Source organism: Dipodomys ordii, unplaced genomic scaffold (assembly GCF_000151885.1).
Source record: "Dipodomys ordii isolate 6190 unplaced genomic scaffold, Dord_2.0 Scaffold27, whole genome shotgun sequence".
Classification (NCBI taxonomy): Eukaryota; Metazoa; Chordata; class Mammalia; order Rodentia; family Heteromyidae; genus Dipodomys; species Dipodomys ordii.
In genome coordinates this window covers 2756717-2778431 of record NW_012267243.1, presented here as the reverse complement: position 1 = coordinate 2778431, position 21715 = coordinate 2756717, and the positions used below count along the sequence as shown (strand labels likewise).

General features: G+C 44.0%; 1 protein-coding gene across 1 annotated transcript in view; it reads right to left on the bottom strand.

The window, feature by feature from the left end:
- Positions 1–6498: 6498 nt before the first annotated feature.
- Positions 6499–21715, bottom strand: part of Nmnat2 (nicotinamide nucleotide adenylyltransferase 2) — a 145112-nt gene continuing 129895 nt past the window's right edge. Inside the window, exons 9-11 of the mRNA XM_013015635.1 lie at positions 8577–8678; positions 8369–8436; positions 6499–6767 (exon numbers count right to left, since the gene is read on the bottom strand). Of these exons, the coding sequence (XP_012871089.1) occupies positions 6665–6767; positions 8369–8436; positions 8577–8678 (273 nt within the window). The 3' untranslated portion in view covers positions 6499–6664. The remainder of the gene's footprint in view (positions 6768–8368; positions 8437–8576; positions 8679–21715) is intronic.

The following is a 21715-nucleotide window of genomic DNA, read 5'->3' as shown; positions in this document are numbered from 1 at the left end:
GGCAAAGCAAAATCATCATGCAGGGAGCACATGGCCAGGCAAAGTTCCTCACCTCATGGTGGCCAGGAATAGAGAAAGAAAGACAGATAGGGAAGGGCCAGGGAAAGCTAAATCCTTCAAAGACATGTTCCTAGGGGCCTACTTCGTCCAATCAGGCCCTACTTCCTAATAGCCCAGTCAGTATGAATTCACCAATGGATTAACCCAGGAATGAAGTCAGCACCTTCATAAGCCACTGGTCACTCGGTAGCCACACCAGCTGGTGAACAAGCACTCAATACACGAGTTCAGTGGGAACACTTCATATTCAAGGCATACCACCAACCACATTAAGGGGGCTTTCTGTTTATAAGTAATTTGTAGTGAAAACTTTGTTTGGGGGCTGGGAAGGTTGCTCAGTGGTAGAGCGCTTGCCTTGCATGCCTGAGGCCCTGGGTTCCATTCCTCAGCACCACATAAACAAAAAGCAAAAAGCCAGAAGTGGTGTTGTGGCTCAAGTGGTAGAGTGCTAGCCTTGAGCTGAAGAGCTGAGGGACAGCGCCCAAGCCCAGAGTACAGGCCCCACGATGGGACCCAAAACAAAAAAACAAAAACAAAAACAAAACTTTGTTTCTCTTCTGAGAGTTTTTGATTAACTGTGCTGTGGGTAAGCTATCACACACATCATCATCTACTTCCACTTGTAAATGAGAGATGGGTAGGAATAAAACTTTCTATAGACTGAAACTTCTTAGCAGATGTACTTCTGATCTCAATCCAGGATATTCTTTTTCCCACTGCTCTTGGGAGGTTGGAGGAAAGAGGAAGATGATACTCAGGACTGTTCAATGTTTGGAACAAGTGTCAAGGACCAGGAATATGTTTACCATGTCTTCTTCTAATGTTTTGCATGGCCCTGGGAAAGTTATACATTCTTGCTGAGGTTTTGTTTTCCTACTTGAGACATGCAATGTAGAATCTTGCTTGACTTTCTTTTTACTAATTGGCCACAAGGAGTGTCTTAGGAACTTGAAGCTTCTTTCTGGATCATAAGGAAAGGAAGGCATACGTATATGAATGTCAATTCATAATTAGTACATATATTTTGATACTGTGAGTTAGCAAATTAAGCTAATGTTTATACTCAATCTTTTAAACACACACTCATCACTACATACTCTTGGGACAGAAAAAAATGTAGTGTTTAGCTTTGTGAACAAAAACAACAAATATAAACACAAGTAATCAGTTTACAAGGTATATCAAGCATCATTATGGTGTGCCATAAAGCCACATGGAGACACACAAACTGGCTAATCTCAATTCAAGGAAAAAAATTACAACCCTGGATTCAACAAGGTTAGAGCTGGCCTAGAGCTTTAAAAGGTTAGAGCTGGCCTAAGCGAGGTACTATGACACAAGCCTGTAATCACAGGTACGTAAGAGGCAGAGATTAGGACAACTGTGGTTTGATGCCAGCCAGGAAAACTGTCTGCAAGATCTTATCTCAAAGAACAAGACAAGAGTGGTGGTCCAAATCCATCACCCCAGCCATTTAGAGGCCATAGTGGGAGGTTCATGGTCAGAGGCTACAACAAGCAAAATCATGTGACCTTTCTTGAAAAAATAACTAAAGCAAAAAAGGGTTTGGGCCTTGGCTAGAAAGGTCAAGTTCAAACCCCAGTACTGAAAGAAAGAAAAAGGAAGGAAGGAAGGAAAGAGAAAAGGGAGACAGGAAGGAAGGAAGAAAGAAAATAGGAAGAGCTAGCCTAATAGGGGATTGCTATTTTCCTTCTAAATCAGGAGGCCCATTATCACTAAAGATGAAATAAGAAGTAATCATCACAGCAGGATTCCACAATTACAACAATTAACACATGATTAACTTTAGCTTGTTTACATTGCCAGAACAAATTGTGAGTTTTATCATTTTGGTCATTGTTAAGATCTTTCATGCCAAAAGTTTACTTATTCAAGGTTTTAATTTTCTCAAGCATATTTTTATTTTATGAAGTACTAATTTCGTCCATGAGCCAGAGTTAGCCAACATGGAAGTGATGTGAACTAGTCAGAACCTAAGATGTAATTTTCTTAAACTGAAAAGCTTGGGCACAATTTGTACCATTGTTAATTATTCTGCCTCTTATACTCCTTAGGTAGGGTTGTATATATTTTTGTTTGTTTCCACACAAGTTCTGGCGTATATCCTAAGTGTGCCTCAAACTTAAGATCCTCCTGCCTCAGTCTCCCAACTGCTGGGACTACAGTCTTGTACCACCACGCCTGGCTGTATATACTGTTATATCACACATGACATCAGCTTGACCAGGCAGAAATAAAAATCTATTCTAAGCACATTTTTACCATGTTGTCTCCTGTCAAAGTAAGATTAGGAAGAAAAACTGATTACTTCCCACAGCCTATTGTTCTAGACAAACACACAAGACTCTAGCATTGTCTTTTTATTAACATAATTGAAACATTTTGCTGATAAAACTCTCATCCTTGACTATTCTAGCAACAAAATTTTACTCAAAATATTTCACCATGAAATGGTAACTTGAATATGGGGGTTTTAAATTAACAAATTGATTTCCAGAAAGTAAATCTTATTTTTCAAATGTAGATCATATGACCAAAAAGTGACTCAAAAAAAAAAAAAAAGCTTCCTTCTCTCCCTACCAATTTTCAAGACCATGCTGAACTCAACTGAAGCTGGAAAGAGTTGTAACTCACTCCTCACTAACTGGAACAGACTAACAGGACACTCCAAACTCATACTACAAAAGAAACCCCAGAAAGAGCTGCGTCTTCTGGGCAGTTATGGGAAAATGTAGACTGGATGAATTCAGCATCACTTACTAACCATCATTATCATAATGCTAGTTCTAAAGAGTCCTGAATATATAAGTTACAACCAGTCCCTGTTTCCATCCCTCCCATCTCTCCTGTAACCTCTCCTGGTATAACCTTAGGAGAGATGCTGAGCTTTTCATAGTCTCCTGTTTGATTTCTGCATTACCTTTTTTTTTTTTTTGGTTGGTCCTGAGGCTTGAACTCTGGACTTGAGTGCTATCCCTAAGCTCCTTGTACTCAAAACTAGCACTCTACCACTTGAGCCACAGCTCCATTTCTGGCTTTTTCTGTGATTTAATTGGAGCTAAGAGTCTCCACAGACTTTCCTGCCCAGGCTGGCTTTGAACTGAGATCCTCAGATCTCAGCCTCCTGACTAGCTAGGAATATAGGCATGAGCCACCAGCGCCCAGCTTACACTACTTTCTTAATGAAAAAAATATATATACAGAATGACATGCTTCACTCTCTTAGTCCCCCCACAAAAAAGAGAGAGTGAGTAAGCAAGCAAGAGAGAGAGAGACAAAGAGAGAGACAGAGAGAGGGAAAGACAAAGACACAGAGAGTTTGGGGAGTTAAGATTTGGACTTTCTATTAATTCTCTTGCCTTTTGCTGTAGTTTGGTGATTGAGTCATTCAGCCGACTTAATTGGAACAGCAAGTTCTTCCATTCTTTCTGAGAAACTGAAGCATGAGACTAGAACACATACAGAAAAGGCTGGTCAAGCTGACACAGAAAGGCCTGTGTCTCTAGATGTTCTAGCTCTGGTTTCAGGCACTTCACTAAGAGACTTTCCTCCCTGGTCCCACATAGGTTATTCAAGGCAAATGAAAACAGCAGGCCGGGGGGGTGGGCTGTGTGTGCTGTGTGGTCCTGAGGTGACTGCCAGCAGCGCAGAGCACCCGGGGGAATGGTCCTGGAGGGAAGGTTGTGCACACAGTTCTCCTCCTGCGTGTTTTTACATCTGTGACTCTCAGAAAAATGGGAGGGACCTTCTTGTTAAGTTAGCAGCAGGAAATGGGTGTCCAGACTCCTTTGGACAGGATTATTCCAACCCCTGCCTTGGTCACCATCTCCGAGCCAATCTTGGGCTGGCCTCCATAGGAAGCAATAGAACCCCAGAGAGAAGTCAGGTTATCCTGGTGGTACCTGGGACCCAGATAAAACTCTGATCCATGTCTTTAGGTATTGGCCGTGACTGGTCACTCCCAGTGTCCTTCCCTGGACTAGAAGAGGTGCTCTGATCTTGCTCCATCAAAGGAAGAAAGGTGCAGGGTGGGAATGGAATGGTTGATGGTACCTGGAAAGGAATTTGCTTTCCTGTTATTAAAGGAAAGCCTTTATTTATTTATTTATTTATTTATATTTTTTGGTGCCAGTCCTGGGGCTTGAATTCAGGACCTGGCATTTTTGCTCAAAGCTAGCGTTCTACCACTCAAGCCACAGTGCCACTACCAGCTTTTTTGGTGTTTCATTGGAGATAAGAGTCTCATGGACTTTCTTGTCCAGGCTGGCTTCAAACCACAATCCTCAGATCTTAGCCTCCTGAGTAGCTAGGATTACAGGTGTCAGTTACCCAGAACCAGGCAGGAAAGCCATTTTTAATAGAGTCTGTCCCTGTGATTCACCGATTTATAATTTGCCCCATCTCATTCTCATGCACTTGGACTGCACCTGTTCTTTTCCTTAGTTTATCTTGCTCCTCAGCCCTCCCCCATGCCTTCTGCCCTTATGAGATACACAGCCAACCTGGTTCCAGGTTATGGACCAAATGGGGGTTGACCTGAGTCTTGTAGAGTAACACAGTGGACCAGAGATCCATGAACTCTGTTCATAAACTCTAGATCCCTCAGATGCCAGGTTTCACCAGGAAATTCAGCTCCCTGTTTCCCTTTGCTCCCTCATATCAGATACTATACTTCCTTAACCTGGGCCAGCCATTTAGCCATTTAATCCTGTGGATCTCTGCTTCTTTGCTTTTAAAGTACGGCATCAAGGCAACTGAGCTCTCAATCTCTTTAACCCATGAACCTTAGCCAAACACTGTGACCCAAGACTAAGTCCTTCTATTCGTCTTCTAAAGAGTATTTCAATTATCTAAGACAATACACCACTTCGGGGAGATTAGTGTGCCAACCTCATCTCCTGACTCCACTTCTTGTTCCTCTTCCTGGAGACAACCACAGGCGGTTGCCCGTGTGAAATGTGTGGTAAAGTATGCCGCCCCTAGGGGGAAGCTGGGGGTGGGGGAGAGATGAAGGAAAGGGTGGCATTGTCCTAAGGAGACATGGATGCATTACCTGAATTGTAAAATGGTAACTTCTCTGTACAACAATAAAATTATATATTTTAAAAAAAGGAATGCAGTCCTTTGTCTAGGGTCCCATCTGGCCCATAGCTCCCATTTGATTTTTTTTTTTAAAGTATCAGTACTTAGACACCTGAACAACCAGAAACACAAGAGCCATAAAACAAAGGGTAATTTCCTGTTAGCTCTCCAAGCAGAACATGAGTTAGGCATTAACAACTAAGACAGAATCTACCAAAACTGTCTCTAGAGGCTGCAAGAAGGGTAAGAAATGAGGGCAAGATGAGGTGAAACAGCGGTACCCTCTCAGGAGGATCCTGCCGGGCAGCCCTCTGCAGGACCTGCGCCCAGGCCTGGCCAGGAGAGCAGCAGCTTCCGAAGAAGGAATGGGCCCCAGCCCTGGCCTGGGTAACCTCAGGCTAACACCGGGATTCCTTCCTATCCTGGAAAGCTCCCAGGACAGACAGTTCTCAGCCAAATGGGCAAGAAACAATTCCAATTAGTGAAGATCTCTAGAGTAAATTCCTGGCATATTTTTTAAAAAAAGAAATGGCTGGATTATGGGGATTTGACCTTGCCTATTTGATTCTTCTCAGGTGTAAGAGCATGTCTATGCACGAGTTCCAAGGCATTAGATACCTTGGAAATGTCTGGACCAGCAGAGGATTCGCAGGGTGCCTTTGGCACAGACGTACACGAGTGTGTGGACGTCACCGGGGAAGGAGCACAGGCTGGCTCGATGTCACAGGAACAGAGCATCTGCCACTGGGGGAACGGTCTGAGATTCTGAGAAACCTCCTCTCCCAAGACTTGCCTTCCAGTCATCAGAACCTGACAGTCTCATTCCTGACCAAAGGCTGCTGCTGCTGCTGCTGCGTGTGTGTGTATGTGTGTGTGTGTGTGTACATGGAGGTGGCTCTCCTGGGTGTGGTTCTCACATACTTCCTGAGTGCAGAGGCTGGCTATGGTGTCCTACTGGAAGGAAAGTAATACCACAGGAGTGCATCAATACTACAAACAAAAACAGACATCAATTTCATCCAAGTCCCACAAGAGGTGAATAACAACAACAACAACAACAACAAAAATAGGTAAATGAGTAAAGAAAGAAAAATAAGCCCTTTGTGGTAAAGGGCATGCTGGGAAGGCGAGAGCCAGAGCCGCCTCCCCAGAGCATGCTGGGAGGATGGGCACCAGAGCCGCCTCTCGAGAAGCATGCTGGGAGACAGACACCAGTACATCTCCAAGGACTGGGATCCCCCCAACTCCCGCCCCAACTCCCTCCCCCACCCCCACCCCGGAGACCAGAGGAAAGTCTGTCCAAAGATGACTGGAATAGGGAACTCCACGGTTCTCTGCAGGTCCCCCACACTGTGGGGGTTCAGTCAGCCAGTGGGAAGAATGGTCAGAATGAGGAGATGGAGAAACAGAGGCAGGAGAGAGGCTGACAGAGACTGGAGGGGCCAGTGAGTTGCGTTGGCAGAGGACGAGGGGAGGGTGGCACAGGCTGGCTGAGTGGCTGCTAGCCAGAGGCGTTGATGTATAGCTGGCTCTTGAGGATGTAGTCAATGACGGGCTGAGACAGGTAATCCACCACATGGCCGTCCCCGTGCTGCAAGGCCAGCCTGCAGGAGAAGAGAGAGAGAGCACCATTAGATGACAGGCAGAGGTTGACTCTTGTCTTAACAACACTCCCTGCCAGCCTTTGTGCTGGCTTTGAGGAAATGGTATTGATATTAGAGAAAGCCCTCTGGCCTCCATAAAACATCTTACACCCTGGGGCCGCTTCTAGCTGAGAGACTTTGGGAAAGTCTCTCTCTTCTTCAGTTTTCTCTTCTGGAAAACCAAAGGTAATGTGGAAGCCCATCACAATCAATCATTGAAAGCATGAAAGGAGTCATTATTCAAAGCTCTTAAAATAGTGTCAAGCCCGGAGTCCCATTTTTAATGTGTTGGCTGTTGTTTTTTTTAAATAGACTGGGTATGTAGATTTCAGGTATATTTATTTTTATTCCTTTGACTCTTGGCACCAGATCTCATGCTCATCAACCTCCCAGACCACTCTTCTGATTGGCTGTGTCTTTTCTTTCTTGTAGGAAGAGGCTTGGGGTGGGGAGGGGAGGAGGCACCAACAAGTATGAAGGACTGTGGTTTCTGTGTAATTTTGTAAAGTTTTTGGCTGGCTGCGTCTTGTTTTTCCCTCACCTGGTAGTTGTGGGGCTGTTACACTTGAAGAGCTGTTTGTAAAATTCATACAGCAAGGTTTTGCTATGTAGCCCAGCCTACATAGCAAAAAAGATGGCTTTGAATTCCTAACCTTCCTACCTCAGCCTCTCCAGGGCTGCGTCATTAACTGAAAGACAGAGCCTCTTGTCTTGGGCTTTGCTTTGCCTTTTCCCACCAAAAAATAGACCTTGTGGAAGCTGTGAACTCAGAACCAGAAGCTTCAGATTGAAGAGATCAGAGATTCAATTCCTTTGTACTTCTGTAGGAGGGAACTAAATATCCACCTCTCAATATCAAAGACTTTTTTGTTGTAACAGTTAGCCCATACTCTTACTAATGCATTACTGTATAAGAACCTCAAGCTATGAATCCACACTAAAATCACCCTCTTCTCCACTCAAACTAGCTAAGACTAGTTAAGGTACTGTTTCTGTGTCTCTCTGTCTCTTTGTGTCTCTCTGTCTCTGTCTCTCTGTCTCTCTGTCTCTGTCTCTCTGTCTCTGTCTCTCTGTCTCTGTCTCTCTGTCTCTCTGTCTCTGTCTCTCTGTCTCTGTCTCTCTGTCTCTGTCTCTGTCTCTCTCTCTTCTCTCTCTCTTTCTTGGCTTCAACTCAAGGCCTAGGTGCTGTCCCTGAACTTTTTTGATCAAAGCTAGTGTGCTACCACTTGAGCCACAGTTCCACTTCTGCTTTTTGTGGTTAATTGGAGATAAGAATCTCACAGACTTTACTGCCTGGCTTTGAGCTGCAGTCCTCAGATCTCAGCTTCCTGAGCAGCTAGGATTACAAGTGTGAGCCACCGGCACCTGGCTTTACTGTCTTCTCTTTTTTTTTAAGTCATTGGCAACAAATAAGGCACTAATAGGATGCTGTGCACCAGGGCAGCAAATGTCCACCTGAGTATAAGGGTGACCTCTAACTTAAGAAAGCAGTATGGGAAGTTGTAAGGCAGCGTCTTACAAAGACACCGACCACAGTGTCTTTGACCATTTGTCAAACATACCTGCTCTTGGTTGAGCTGACCACAGACATGGGATGGTTGATGTCATCCTTCACCACCATGATGTTGTTCTAAGGACAGAGCAGAAAGAGTAGGTTGCCAGCCCCTTGCACCCAAACCCTTCTGCTTCCTCATTCTTCCAGCACCCCAGGACTTTAAGACAAGATATATGTCACACAGAAATATTCCCTCGGGGCGGTTGCGGACTCACTTTGTACTTGCGGAGTATTGAGGAGTGATTCATGATTCGGTCTGTGTCAGCTGCGTCCCGGGGAACCACCACAATCCCAAAGTCCCCAACAATCACCTCCATCTGGACAGGGAGACACAGAAAGGGTGACGCAGCTTTGGTGAAACCTACGGCCTTTACCCTCTACCAAGAATTCGGCAGGGCAGAGCTATCATCCATTCTACCAGGGGAATGCTTCATTCAGTCTCCAACTTGCTTCTTCTACCATTAGCCAGCAACCTTAATAACCAGTATTAGTGTTAGTAAAATGAATGAGCACCTTGCCTGGCACACTAGGCCTGTGGACTGAATGAAGGCACTCTTGCATGTCTGAGCAAGACTGCTCCTGAGGCTCCTGTGGAGTTTGTCAGGCTGCCGAACAGCATGGAGGACAATCCTTACCTGGTAAACATCCTCCTGGGTGAGACAGATCTCACTATCCAGTCAGCACACCTCAGCCCTCAGTTGATGTGATGAGTCTATCATATGACCCACCCACACGAAAGCCATAGCGGAGAAGCGTTTGGAATGTACCACTGTGTGTCCACTGGCTTGGTGACGGTCATTGGGGTGGGTCACTTTAGAGATCAGCCTTAAATGGAGGCTTGGCGCTTTCATGAGAATAAAACCTTCTTGTCATTGAAAAAAATATCATTTTATTTACTTTTTTCTGATTGTGGATGCGGCAAAAGTTGGAAGATGCAGGGGAGAAATAGAAATCAACTCCAGCTTTAAGACAATCCGAGTAACCACAGTTAAATGTTAAGTGTATTTCTCTCCAGTGTTTTCTTCTGTGCAAGTAGTATATGTAGATATCTACACTGGGGCTAAACTGCAAAAGTAGGGCTAGGGTGTAGCTCAGTGGCAGAGCATTTCCTCGCATGCATGCAGCCCTGGGTTCAATCCCCAGCACTGCCACACACACACACACACACTCTCTCTCTCTCTCTCCTGCCTAAGCAATACTTTTACTTGAATTGAGCAGTTTCTCACATCATTACAAAATTGTCTTTAAAACATAAGAACATAAGTTGTAATCTATCCAGTTCATTGTTTGCTATATTAAGCTAGTACTATATTAAGCTAGGAAATACACATGTCTGAATTTTTACAGTTGTACGTAATTCTTTACTGAAGACCTGTTCACAAAAATCTTTTGCCACAATTCTCTGATTATTTCCTTAGGATAAAAAGTAAAACAATAGCCAGGTGCCTATGGCTCACACCTGTAATCCTAGCTACTCAGGAGGCTGAGACCTGATGATCCACGTTTGAAGCCAGCCTGGGCAGGAAAGTCTTTGAGACTCTTGTCTCCAAGTAGCCAGCAAAAAGCCAGTAGTGGAGCTGTGGCTCAAATGGTAGAATATCATCCTTAAGTGAAAAAGCTAAGAAATGGTACACCAATACCAGTATAAAATAAAAAAGATAAATGATATGAACTACACATATTTCAAGCTGCTAAGACACATTACCAAGTTGTTTTTTGGAAATGTGTGCCAATTTTTATTTTCAAAGAGCCCACAATTTATGGCATTTAATAGACTTAGATCTAGCCTTGGAGCTAGGATTACCCTTGCGATCTTTTGAATTATGGATCCCAGATGAGGGAAAGGAAGGGGAGTGGCGGCTTCTAAGTGTAGCTCATTGAATAAGATCTGATTTAGAGGCAATGGACTCAGAATTTTCTCCATAATTCTCCAAATACATATTACAGAAACAGCATTGTGGCTCATTCTCCTCTACTAGAAGATTCCATCTCAGCAGAATTCCATTCCAAAGCCCAATTCACCCAGGGATGGACATGTATGCACTTCCTCAGATTTTTTTCCATCCACCATGATTCTAGTTTCCTTATTGTGTTCAACTGGAGCTATACTTGTAACTGGAACTCTGATGGTGTTGGAATATAAAGTTGGTCTTGAGTGTCCTAGAGGGAAAACTTGTGGAGGGAAATTACAAGCTAGATATAGAATAGCAGAGCCCCCATTAGATTGTACCATTTGGTAACAAACAAGACATTATACAATATGTTGTGTCTATCAGTGGTGTTCACACCAGGTAAGTTAGTATCAAGACTTTGGTCCTATAGATTATGAATGTTAGGGAGAGGTAGGGCAGGAGCCAAAAACTCCTCTTGCCATAGCTTTTAGAAGATTGCACTGGAGTTCACTGCTCAGGAACTGATTCTCAATGTTTGCTGTACATTATAATCATCTCACAGTGTACACCTGATGTTAATGAGTAAACCAGAATCTTGGGATAGAATCCAGATATTAATACCTTATCTGTTATTCTACAGGTGATTGCAATATGCAACACAGTTTGAGAGTAAGTGTCTATAAAAAGAATTAAAACTCTGGACCAAATGGCATGGCAGAGAAAGAGACAAAAAAAGAAAAAGAAAAAGGAAATGAAGAGAGAGAGAGTGGGACCAAGAGGGAAGAAGGAAGAGAGGATTCACTCAAGCAAGTGTGCATGGAAATTCCTAAAGTGCTTAGTTTTGCAGCTGCTTCAAAGTAGCCTGGTGTGGATGGCATTGCGTAGGATCTGCCTCCTTCTTGACTCAGAGAGCGTGATACATCCCTTACTGATGCTTTATTTGTGATGTGAGTGATAGCGGAACTCTCTAAGTGAGCATTCTAGTTTAAAGCATGAAATAATGGTCCAGAGTGGCAGTCAGTCTTCACAAGGGAATTACCCTGTGGGTGACATTGGTCCAATGGCTGCTCTCCATTTCCAACTGACTATCAACCCATGGGTGACTGTGCCGGGCTGTTCAGTGAGTGGCAAGCAGAGGGAGATCTTGCTGCCTGAAACAGATCCCTCTTTAGAAACAGATGTTAGACTTGCCCTTGGAAATAACAGATGGGGTGAGATCCCATAAGACCAGGCCTGTTGCTTCACAAGTATGGCTGCAGGGCTTCCTTCCACCTAAGACTGTGCTCTCTCTGTTCTTTGGGCCATACCTAGCATATGGGTTTGAGTTTCAGCCAGAGAGAGTACTGATAAGGGGAGTATTAGGTGCTTCAGTAGATGAAGTGTGCATCAATACGCATCTGTACCCATCAGTACCCCTCTAGGGCTTGGTTACCATCACACTCCCAACTCTTTCCTAGTATTCTTCTACTTGTCTGGCTGCTCCCTTTTGGTCTCCCTTAGGTTGACCTCTCTGACCTTGACTCATTGGAGTCTACCAAGCTTCAGTCCGTGGATCTCTTTCCTTTTCTGTCTGTACTCACACTTTCAATGATTTCATTTGAAAGACCTGCCAGGTAGGCACTGGTGGTTCTTGCCTGTAATCCTAGCTACTGAGGAGCCTGAGACCTGAGGATCATGGTTCAAAGCCAGCTCAAGCAGAAAAGTCTGTGAGCTTTTGTTCTCCAATGAACTTCCAAAAAAGCTAGAAGTAGAGCTGTGGTTCAAGGGGTAGAACACTAATATTGTACACAACAGCACAGAGACAGCGCCCAGGCCCCGAGTTCAAGCTCCAAGAAACACACACACACACACACACACACACACACACGGTATATCAAAGGGTCTCAAATTAACATCTCCAACCTAGGCCTTTTTCCTAAAATTGGATGGGGCATCTTCAACTTACCCTGTCCATGAATCTTTAGACCTGTTTACATAGCTAAATTTATTAGCCTCCCCAAAGAAATGCTTTCCTTTCATTTCTTATAATTACTCACAGCAAAACCATTGGCATTTTCCTCTCCTTGTCTCATATCCTACATTCAGCTTAATAAAAACAGTTAATTCTAGCTTCAATATAATATGTATTCATTTCTTACCTCTATCTTGGGCTACTAAGTCTCCCATGGTAACTAAATAATGACGCTAAAGATACTCAGGCCGTAACTCCTGGAGCATATGACTATTACCTTACATGGAAAAATAAATGTGATTCAACTAAGGATTTAAATATTGCCTTACATTATCTGGACTGGATTTAAATGCAGTAATGTGCTTATCAGGGAAACATAAAGCTGGGCGCCAGAGGCTCACACCTGTAATCCTAGCTACTCAGGAGGCTGAGATCTGAGTATCGCGGTTCAAAGCCAGCCCGGGCAGGAAAGTCTGAGAAACTCTTATCTACAATAAAAACCACCAGAAAACTGGAATTGGCACTGTGGCTCAAGTGGTAAAGCGCTCACCTTAAGCTGAATTGTTGAGGAACAGTGCCCAGGCCCAGAGTTTAAGCCCCAACAAAAATAAAACAAAACATATATAGATAGAGAGAGAGAGAGAAAGAGGGAAACAGAGAGGACTTTGACATAAAAGGGAGAAGATGGTAATGTAATAGAGCAGAGAGAAGTTTGTAGATACTACACTGTTGGCTTCAAAGATGGACAAAAGGACCCCAAATTCACAAATGCAGCAAATATCCCTCACATATTTGGAAAAGTCATGTAAACAAATCCTTCCTAGAGTCTCTGAAGGAAAGATGCCCTGGCCAGTACCAGATTTTGGACCGGAAAAGCCTATTTCAGACTTCCAGCTTCCAGAACTGTAAGAGAATAAACATGTTTTGTTTTAAACCAGCACATTTGCAACCACAGAACATTAATTCATCTCTACCACTTCTCACTGGGATTGTTCTGGTCTTTGTCATTCTCTTCTTTTTTTTTTTTTCCCAGTCTGTTTCCAACATCCAGATTGATATTGTCAAAATATAAGTCAATTTTTGTTGCTCTTTGGCTCCAATTCCTTCATTTAAATGTTACCTGTTTTGTGAAAACATTCTCCATAATGCTATTTTAAACTTGTATCCTTGGTGAACTTGCACCATTGGCCTAAATTCTCTGGGAGTTGCATTTCAACCTTTCTGGATCTCTGAGCAGCATTAAGGTGGTTGGCAAAAACCAGAACCAAGAAGAAAGTGCTCCCTCATTTCCTCTTTTTTTTTTTTTTAAAGTAAACAGAGTAAAAAGAAGGCATGAAAGTAGGGAAAGGGAGAAGTGCTCCTCCATCTACTTCTTGTTTTCTAGTGGTTTATTGAAGATAAGAGTCTCATGGACTTTCCTTGCCTGGGCTGGCTTTGAACCGTGATCCTCAGATCTCAGCTTCCTCAGTGGCTAGGATTACAGCCGTGAGCCACCGGTGCCTGCCTTCCTCCATCCATTTTCTAAGAAAGTTTGACACAATGTGAAAGAACCAGATATATTCAATTTAAGAAATACTGGAAGAACATGCTAGTCACAAAGAATCAAGTAACCAAAATTGCATCTGAGGGCCTCAAGGGTATGAAGTGAGCTTTGTTGAACTGCAGAAATGATATAGCTGCATTTAGAAGACTTGAACTAATCATTGAGGGTGTTCATGGCCAAAACGGCTTGAGTTCTGTGGCATGGAGACAGCACGTATGACATGGTCAGAAAACATGGCAAACGATGACTGAAGCTCATATTAAGGTCAAAATGATGATATGTCTTTGTGTCATCTGTTCAGTGTTCGTTTCATTTGACATCAGATATAGAAGATCTCGATGCTTAACACCAACAGATTGGGAATAAAATGATAAAAGAGATACGTACAAATGAACAAAAAAGAAACAGTCACAATGCTGATTCCAGACAGCACTGGAAAAGACAAAGAAAATGCTCAGCAGTCCCTTAATATCATGATGAAGCCCAAGTTTGACCTTCGTGGTAATAGTAATAATTCTGGAAAAGACACTAGGATTCAAGTTGATCACGCTGATGGATGTGAGCCAACAGCCCAAGCATCTGTTTAAAATTTAGCCGTGAAAATAGGGACAAAAAGTCTTATTTGTGAAAATAAAACAAGATAAAATCAACATTAAAAAAACAAAACAAAACACGACACAGGTGGTTCCCCAGACCTCAGCACAGGGATTATGGTACAGCTTGTATCAAAATCAACCCCTAATCACATTACAGCTGCCTTTGGGAACTGCTGTTTTAAATCACGTGGTCACTTGTCTAAGCTGCCAATTCACAGCCTGAGATACTCAGCACCTCAAGACATCCGGGGATTCCTACATTCCTCTGTGCTCTGAGGTCAGACATCTAGCTCTAGGAACCCAAGAGAGCTCAGGCCTCTGAAGCAGAGCTTTTGGTCCAGCGTGAGGAGTCCTAGTCCCTGTATTTACCTGAAGAGTTCTCCCTGGGCCTTGCCCTGGGAAAGGGGTGGTGGAAGTGGTGGTAAGTAGTGGCTAAATCCCATTCTTGACATGGCCAGACCCTGTTGGGGAGGATTAAGGGAGAGAGCAGTCTTCTTCCCCTTCAGCTCTCTTAGTTCAACGCTGGCTTGTGTCATTCCTAGGGCAGGGGGAGGGGCCCTGGGACATTCATCTGGCTGGCTCATACTTCCTGCTCACTGTTAGCTTTGACCGTATCTTTCCATCTTTTGGTCACAGACTCTCCTGGGAAGACAGGCTAGGGAGTGGGAGAGGAAGTGGGAGGGAGCAAACTCTGCTTCCCCAAATGTGGGGAATCTGAAGGAAGGATATGAGACATGTTGAGGCAGGAAGTAACTTGGCCTTGGGAGAGAGAGCGCTCCGGAGTCCGGCTGCAAGTCTCTTGGAAGGTATGTGGAGTTATCATCAGCCCTCCAAGAGGCTGAATTTCAAGCCCTTCCTGCAGCATTTCAGGGATGCTTTGGGTGGGTGGATGTTTTGTGATCTTAGCCAGGAACCTTTCTGGACACTAGAGATAGATGATTGAGCAAAGCAGATATGGTTTCATTTCTTGGCTAGATTGCTATCTAGTGGGTGACATGAAACAAAAAATTCCTTTCCATTATATCTATTGCTATGATGGTTGTGGGCCAGTTACTATTGGGTAGCTAATGTGTTGCTGTTGTTAATATAAGCAACTGGCTAAAATGTCATGGCTAAATACCACATCTCATGGTGGAGGCAAACTGTCTTATAGGCTGTATGGGTCCTCCTACCATATTGTTCCCAAGTATTCTTCCTTCCTTCCTTCCTTCCTCCCTCCCTCCCTCCCTCCCTCCCTCCCTTCCTTTATTATAAAGATACTGTACAGAGGGATTACAGTTACATGAGAAAGGTAATGAGTACATTTCCTATCAAGCATTGTTACCCCCTCCTTTGTTTTCCCCCTACTAACCCTTGTCTCTTTCTTTCTTTCATTCAACAAACTCGTAAGAAGTATATATACAGTGAATTGGGCTCTGTTCTGGTGTTGGTGAATAAAACTCCTGGAGTTTACCTTCTATTGAGAAGAAATCATAAGCAAAGAAATATGCACATCTACTTACAGAGAGAGAATTAGGTAGAGGTAAGTACAATACAACATACAAAATAAAAGTGAGAAGCAGCTGATCAGAGGGAATCTAGTGAGAACATGCTCAGTAAGAGCACAGCTTGTGCAAAAGTCATTGAAGGATCGACCCCCACCCTATTGTCGCAGGCCCATATAGACTACATTTTCCTAACAGTCATGAGGTGGGAAAACTGGTTTAAATAATGACACCAAGTGATAGGACTGGGCAGGAAAGTGTATAGCAGTAATCCCAGCACTCTAGAGGCTGGGACAAGAGGATTTCAAGTTTGAGACCAGCATGGGCTACACGGTGAGATTCTGTCTTGAAAAGAAAAAGTCAGGTGGAGTCCAGCATTGGTGGCTCATGCCTGTAATCCTAGCTACTCAGGAAGCTGAGATCTAAGGATTATGGATCAAAGCCTGCTCAGGCAGGAAAGTTTAGGAGATTCTTATCTCCAGTTAATCACCAAAAACTCAAACCCAGAAAGTGGAGTTATGGCTCAAATGGTAGAACACTATCCTTGAGTAAAAAAAAACAGTGCCTAGGTTCCAAGTTCAAGCCTGGTTCTAGAAACAGCAGCAACAACAATAACAACAACAACAATAACAAAAAAGTCAGGCGCAACTGCAGCACAGGGAATCAGAAAAATGAAAGGGCCAGATCACAATGAAGATGCATAGAGGGGCCATAGATGTATTTTAGATAGAGGAAACAGACCCCAAGATAGATTGACTTGCCCTGGCGAGTGGAACTGGCCTTTGTGAGATAGGGGTTTGGCATCCTGACCTGCTTTCCCAGACAGGACTCTTCTCAAGAAACAGAGCATTTGGGCTGGGAAGGTGGTTTAGTGGTAGAGCTCTTGCCTTGCATGTGGGAGGCCCTGGGTTCGATTCCTCAGCACCACATAAGCAAAAAGAAAAAAGCCGGAAGTGGCGCTGTGGCTCAAGTGGTAGAGTGCTAGCCTTGAGCTGAAGAGCTGAGGGACAGTGACCAGGCCCAGAGTTCAGGCCCCATGACCGGACCCCCCCAAAAAAATTAAAAAAGAAAAAAAGAAACAGAGCATTTGTGGCTGGGGCCCCTGTTGGTCCTCTCTAGAGAACTACCAGGGATGAATATATAGGGCCATCAGTACAGGAGGAGAAGAGCATTTATTAAGGTATCTGCCATGTGCCAGGCTCCGTTCTGGGAACTTTACTTGTGCTCATTCCTCATAACATTCCTTATGACAACTGGCTTCTGAGCTCTGTGGCTCTGTTCTTACGTCATCCATAGGGAAACCAAGACAGTGAGATTCAAAACCTTGTCCAAGCTGCACAGCTGATAAGTGAGTTCCAGCCCTCTATGGTTCACACGTTTGGATCTACTGGCAAGACTCATAATTTAATGATTTCAAACTTCTTTGCTTTAAAAATACTACCATTTGAGCTGGGCATTGGTGGCTCACGCCTGTAATCTTAGCTACTCAGGAGGTTGAGATCTGAGGTTTGTGGTTCAAAGCCAGCCTGTGCTGGAAAGTCCATGAGTCTCTTATTTCCAATTAACTATCAAAATGCTGGAAAGAGATGTGTGTCACAAAGTGATGGAGCACTGGTCTTAAGCACAAAAGCTAGGCCCTGAGTTCAAGCCCTAAGATCAGCACATACACAAAAATGACCACATTTTGAAAATGTACTACTTTTTTTTCCCCTCCCAGTTTACCATAGTCTTCAATTCCTTGCTCGACATCACCCCCTAGAGGATACAATTATATATGCTTCTGGGTGGGTTTATAAAGAATGCAAGGAAGCCAGGCATATTGATGCAGGTCTATAATCCCAGAACTTTGGGAGGCTGAGGCAGGATTATCATGAACTTGAAGCCAGCCTGGGTCACATAGTGAGACCCTATCTCAACAAACAAACACACAAAACCCCAAAGAGCTGACAAGAAGGAAGGGAAGGAAGAGGAAAAGGATGGAAGAAGAGCTTTCAGCTAAAGCCATCCCATCTGTGAAAACCTTCTGGAACATGCTCCATTTTACAGAGCATCCTTTGCCATTTGGGCCCTAGCTCATCTCTGGAGTGAAGACTGGGCTGGGGCTGGTTTGGTCCGTGTTGGGCAATGGAGAATGCACCTCCAGGATGACCCTTGATGCACTTTTAGGAGCTTCCCACAAGAAATCATCCCCTCTCCACCAACAATTTGACTGAAATCTGGGGATTTCAGACTCGAGTCAAAGCCTGAAAACCAAACGGACAGCATCTTTCATGTGAGAACTGGCAGAATCCTGTACGGGAGGCTGAAGGTCCTTCCCCAAGTGCTGGTGAACTCAGTACTGTTCTTGTCAGTGTTGGAACCTAATCCCTGGAGTGGGAGAGCCCATCAGGCTTCCTGCTGGAGTCCCATCCCCTGATAAAAAAGCATCTGACCAAATGTTTGTCTTTGCTACATTTATTCTGGGCTTCTGGGATTTCTTCTGGAGTGGCTAATGCCCCCAAGCTCTTCCTCTGTTTATTTTCTTTAGTTGTTTTCCCATAGCTGATGGAGGTAGAAAGCAGTTAGCCCATGACTGGTTGGCTGGAAAACTGTAGGGTACAGTCAATTAGAACTAGCCTGTAGGATGTTTGGCTTTGAGGAGTGCAAACAGAAAAATCTAGAGTGGGAGCATGGCTTGAGAGAGCTTGCCTAGAATGTGTGAGGCCCTGGGTTTAATCCTCAATTCTCCCCCCCAAACCCATCTCTCTCTCTCTCTCTCTCTCTCACACACACACACACACACACACACACACAAATTTGCCCATTTCTTGTGTCTAATGTTCTTCCTTTAGATTTGTCTCCCTGCTGGGTTAAATACTGATTCTTGCTAGTTTAAATGCAAGGACCCTGGAGAAGAATGAATACGGATCATCGTTGCACTTAAGGATTTTTGCCAGAACGGTCTCTCCCAGTCTAATTCCCACTACTAGATATTTTACAGCATCTTCTCAACTCAAAACCACCTGCTTCACCCAATCCTGCCCATGGGTCAAGGCCCAGCTCCAGTACTCCCCTAGGCACCATTTTGAGGGATGTGTCATTATGCCTGCTTGTTGGGATCATCGAGATGAAGCATCAGATCAGCAGCTGTATGATTTTGGATAAGACACAATCCCTTTAAGCCTCAGTTTCCATATCTCTAAAATGGGAATCAAGGTACTACCTCCCAGCAGTGTCTCCGGGGTGCAATGAGACAATTCACAAGAGGTGATCGAAGTGTTCGTTTTCTAGAAAGCAAAGTGCATGGATGAGTAAGTTCATTGTCTCTGTCACTCATGCTTTAGACCCATGCCTGTGACATAGCTGGATAGCTGGTGCTTAAGAAAAGATTTCAAATGAATGAATGAGCGATGACCAACCGTTATGCAGAGTGCATTCAGGAACTCTTCTCAGCTTTTCACATGTTTCAGTTAATGTGATATAAAGAAATAATAAAGAGACTTTCTGATTCCAAGTTCATCTACCTTGTGTCTGTGTCCACTTACACTCTGACTAGGGAAGTTCTGAGCAGATTTCTTTTATATCAGTGTCCTTTTTTATGATATAAGAATAATACTGCGGAAAAAAAAGAATAATACTGCGAAAACTACAATGTTATGTGAATGAGAACTCACTCTAGAAAGAACTGTTATACATTTTCTATTATTATCTATTGTAATCCTTTAAAAATAATTTTGTTAAGTCTTTGCTTTTTGGAATATTTAACTTGTATCCAGTGGCTTCACTACATCAACTAATTCAAATAAATTGATTTTTTTGGAGTTAAAAAATATACAAGTAGGGTATTTTGAGATTGCAACTGTCTGATAGGAAATTGTAAGAAAGAGTGTTGCAAAAAACAATTGCTTCAATGGGAATTGGCTTGTCTTCCATTGAATATGATGAGCAATGCGGCTGGAAAAATTGGATCCCTACACAACAGGTTTTACTGTGGGGAACGAAGGAACCACAAAAGCTTGCTGCTTCATACTGTGAACCTTGCTGATCTTGGAGCTTCCAGATCTAAACCTGCATACCTGCATTGGTGTTCCCATTAGGATGCCAAGGATCTAGTCTGCTAGGAAAAACGTATCTGTCTGTCTGTCTGTCTGTCTGTCTATCTATCTATCTATCTATCTATCTATCTATCTATCTATCTATCTATCTATCTATCCAGTCCTAGGGCTTCAACTCTGGGCTTCAACACTGTGCCTAAGCTTTTTGTTCTCAAGGCTGCTGCTCTACCGCTTGATCCATAGCTCCACCTTGGGGTTATTTGTAGTTGGTTGGAGGTCTGGACTGTGATTCTCAGATCTCAGCCTCCTGAGTAGGTAGGATTACAGGGGTGAGCCACCAGTGCCTGGCAGGAGCCTAGTTCTTTGGTGGGAATGGGATAGGGTATTGGATATAGGTCTTGAACTCTGAAGCTGGTCCTAGATCTTGATTTTCCACAGACATCAAGAATGAAAATATCAATTGCTAGCCCACATAGAAGCTCCTTTGTATTGCACTTGGGAGAAACTCGATGAATATGGAATTTTCTCCCTGTGGAATGTATGAAGAAGGGCGTGTGACTTGGCCAGAGAAGGTTAGACTCCTCTGTAAGCTGACTGACCTTTGAGCTTAATGAGAAATGCCACAGGATGTGCTTGGGTGTGTGTGTGTAATGTCCTTGCCAATGGTTGGAGAGCTTTAGCTCAGGACACCGAGACAAAAGCAAGAGGAGCCTGACTTGGAGTGGGGTGAGGCAGGAGAGGCCTTGGCAGTGGTGCTGTGGAACCGGCAGCTACTCTGCAGTGATCTCGGGGTGGCTCCACAGCCCCTCCAAAGGCACTTTTCACCAGCATGCACAGGCTCCTACTTCTTCCCGGACCAGTCTGGACTCGTGTCTTCTCTCCTGCTTTGTTTCTGGAGATCTCAGAGAAGACACTGAAGACTAGAATACAGAGACAGGGCCTTGGGTTTTTGTTTTGTTTTTTTCTCCTCATACCCCTGTCTTCAGCCATAGATGGAAGCAGGGTGCTGTGGTCAACAGACCTCTTGGGGTATCAGGTACTAGTGCGAGCAGACTTCTGATAGAGGTATGAAAGAATGAGCAAACAATATGCAGAACCCAAGCAGGTCTCCCACCTCCCATCACAGGCAATCTTGTTCCAGAGGCTCAGAGATCCCTAATAGCACGCTTCCCAGGGAACCCAGCCCAGGAGAATTTACACTGTAGTGAGTCCTGATGTCTCTTTTCTGGGCTTGGCTCCCACCTTCTTGAACACAGACAGTAGAGTAACTCATGGACTTATCAGCTTGTACCCCGCCCCCCACCTGTACACCCTAGACCCATATTGGCAGAACACCAGATCCTCACAAGAGAAAGGTACAAGCCAAAACAGATTTTTTTTTCTTTGTTGGTCATGGGGCTTGAATTCTGGACCTGGGTGCTATCTCTCAGCTCTCCAGCAAGCACTCTACCACTTGTGCCACAGTGTCACTTCTGGTTTTCTGGTGGTGTATTGGAGATAAGAGGTTATTGGAGATAAGAGTTTCATGGATTTTCCTACCTGGGCTGGCTTTGAACCATGATCCTCAGATCTCAGCCTACTGAGTAGCTAGGATTACAGGCATGAGCCACAAGTGCCTGTCCAAAACAGAATATTTTGAAGTCAGTGGCTTTAAAACTACAAAAGAAGCTGGCCGTGGTGGCTCACCCCTATAATACTAGCTACTCGGGAGGCTGAGATCTGAGGATCATGGTTCAAAGCCAGCCCTGGCAGGAAAAGTCCATGAGACTCTTATGTCCAATAAACCACCAGAACAGTGCAAGTGGCATTGTGGCTCAAGTGATAGAGTGCTTCTCTTGAGCTGAAGAGCTGAGA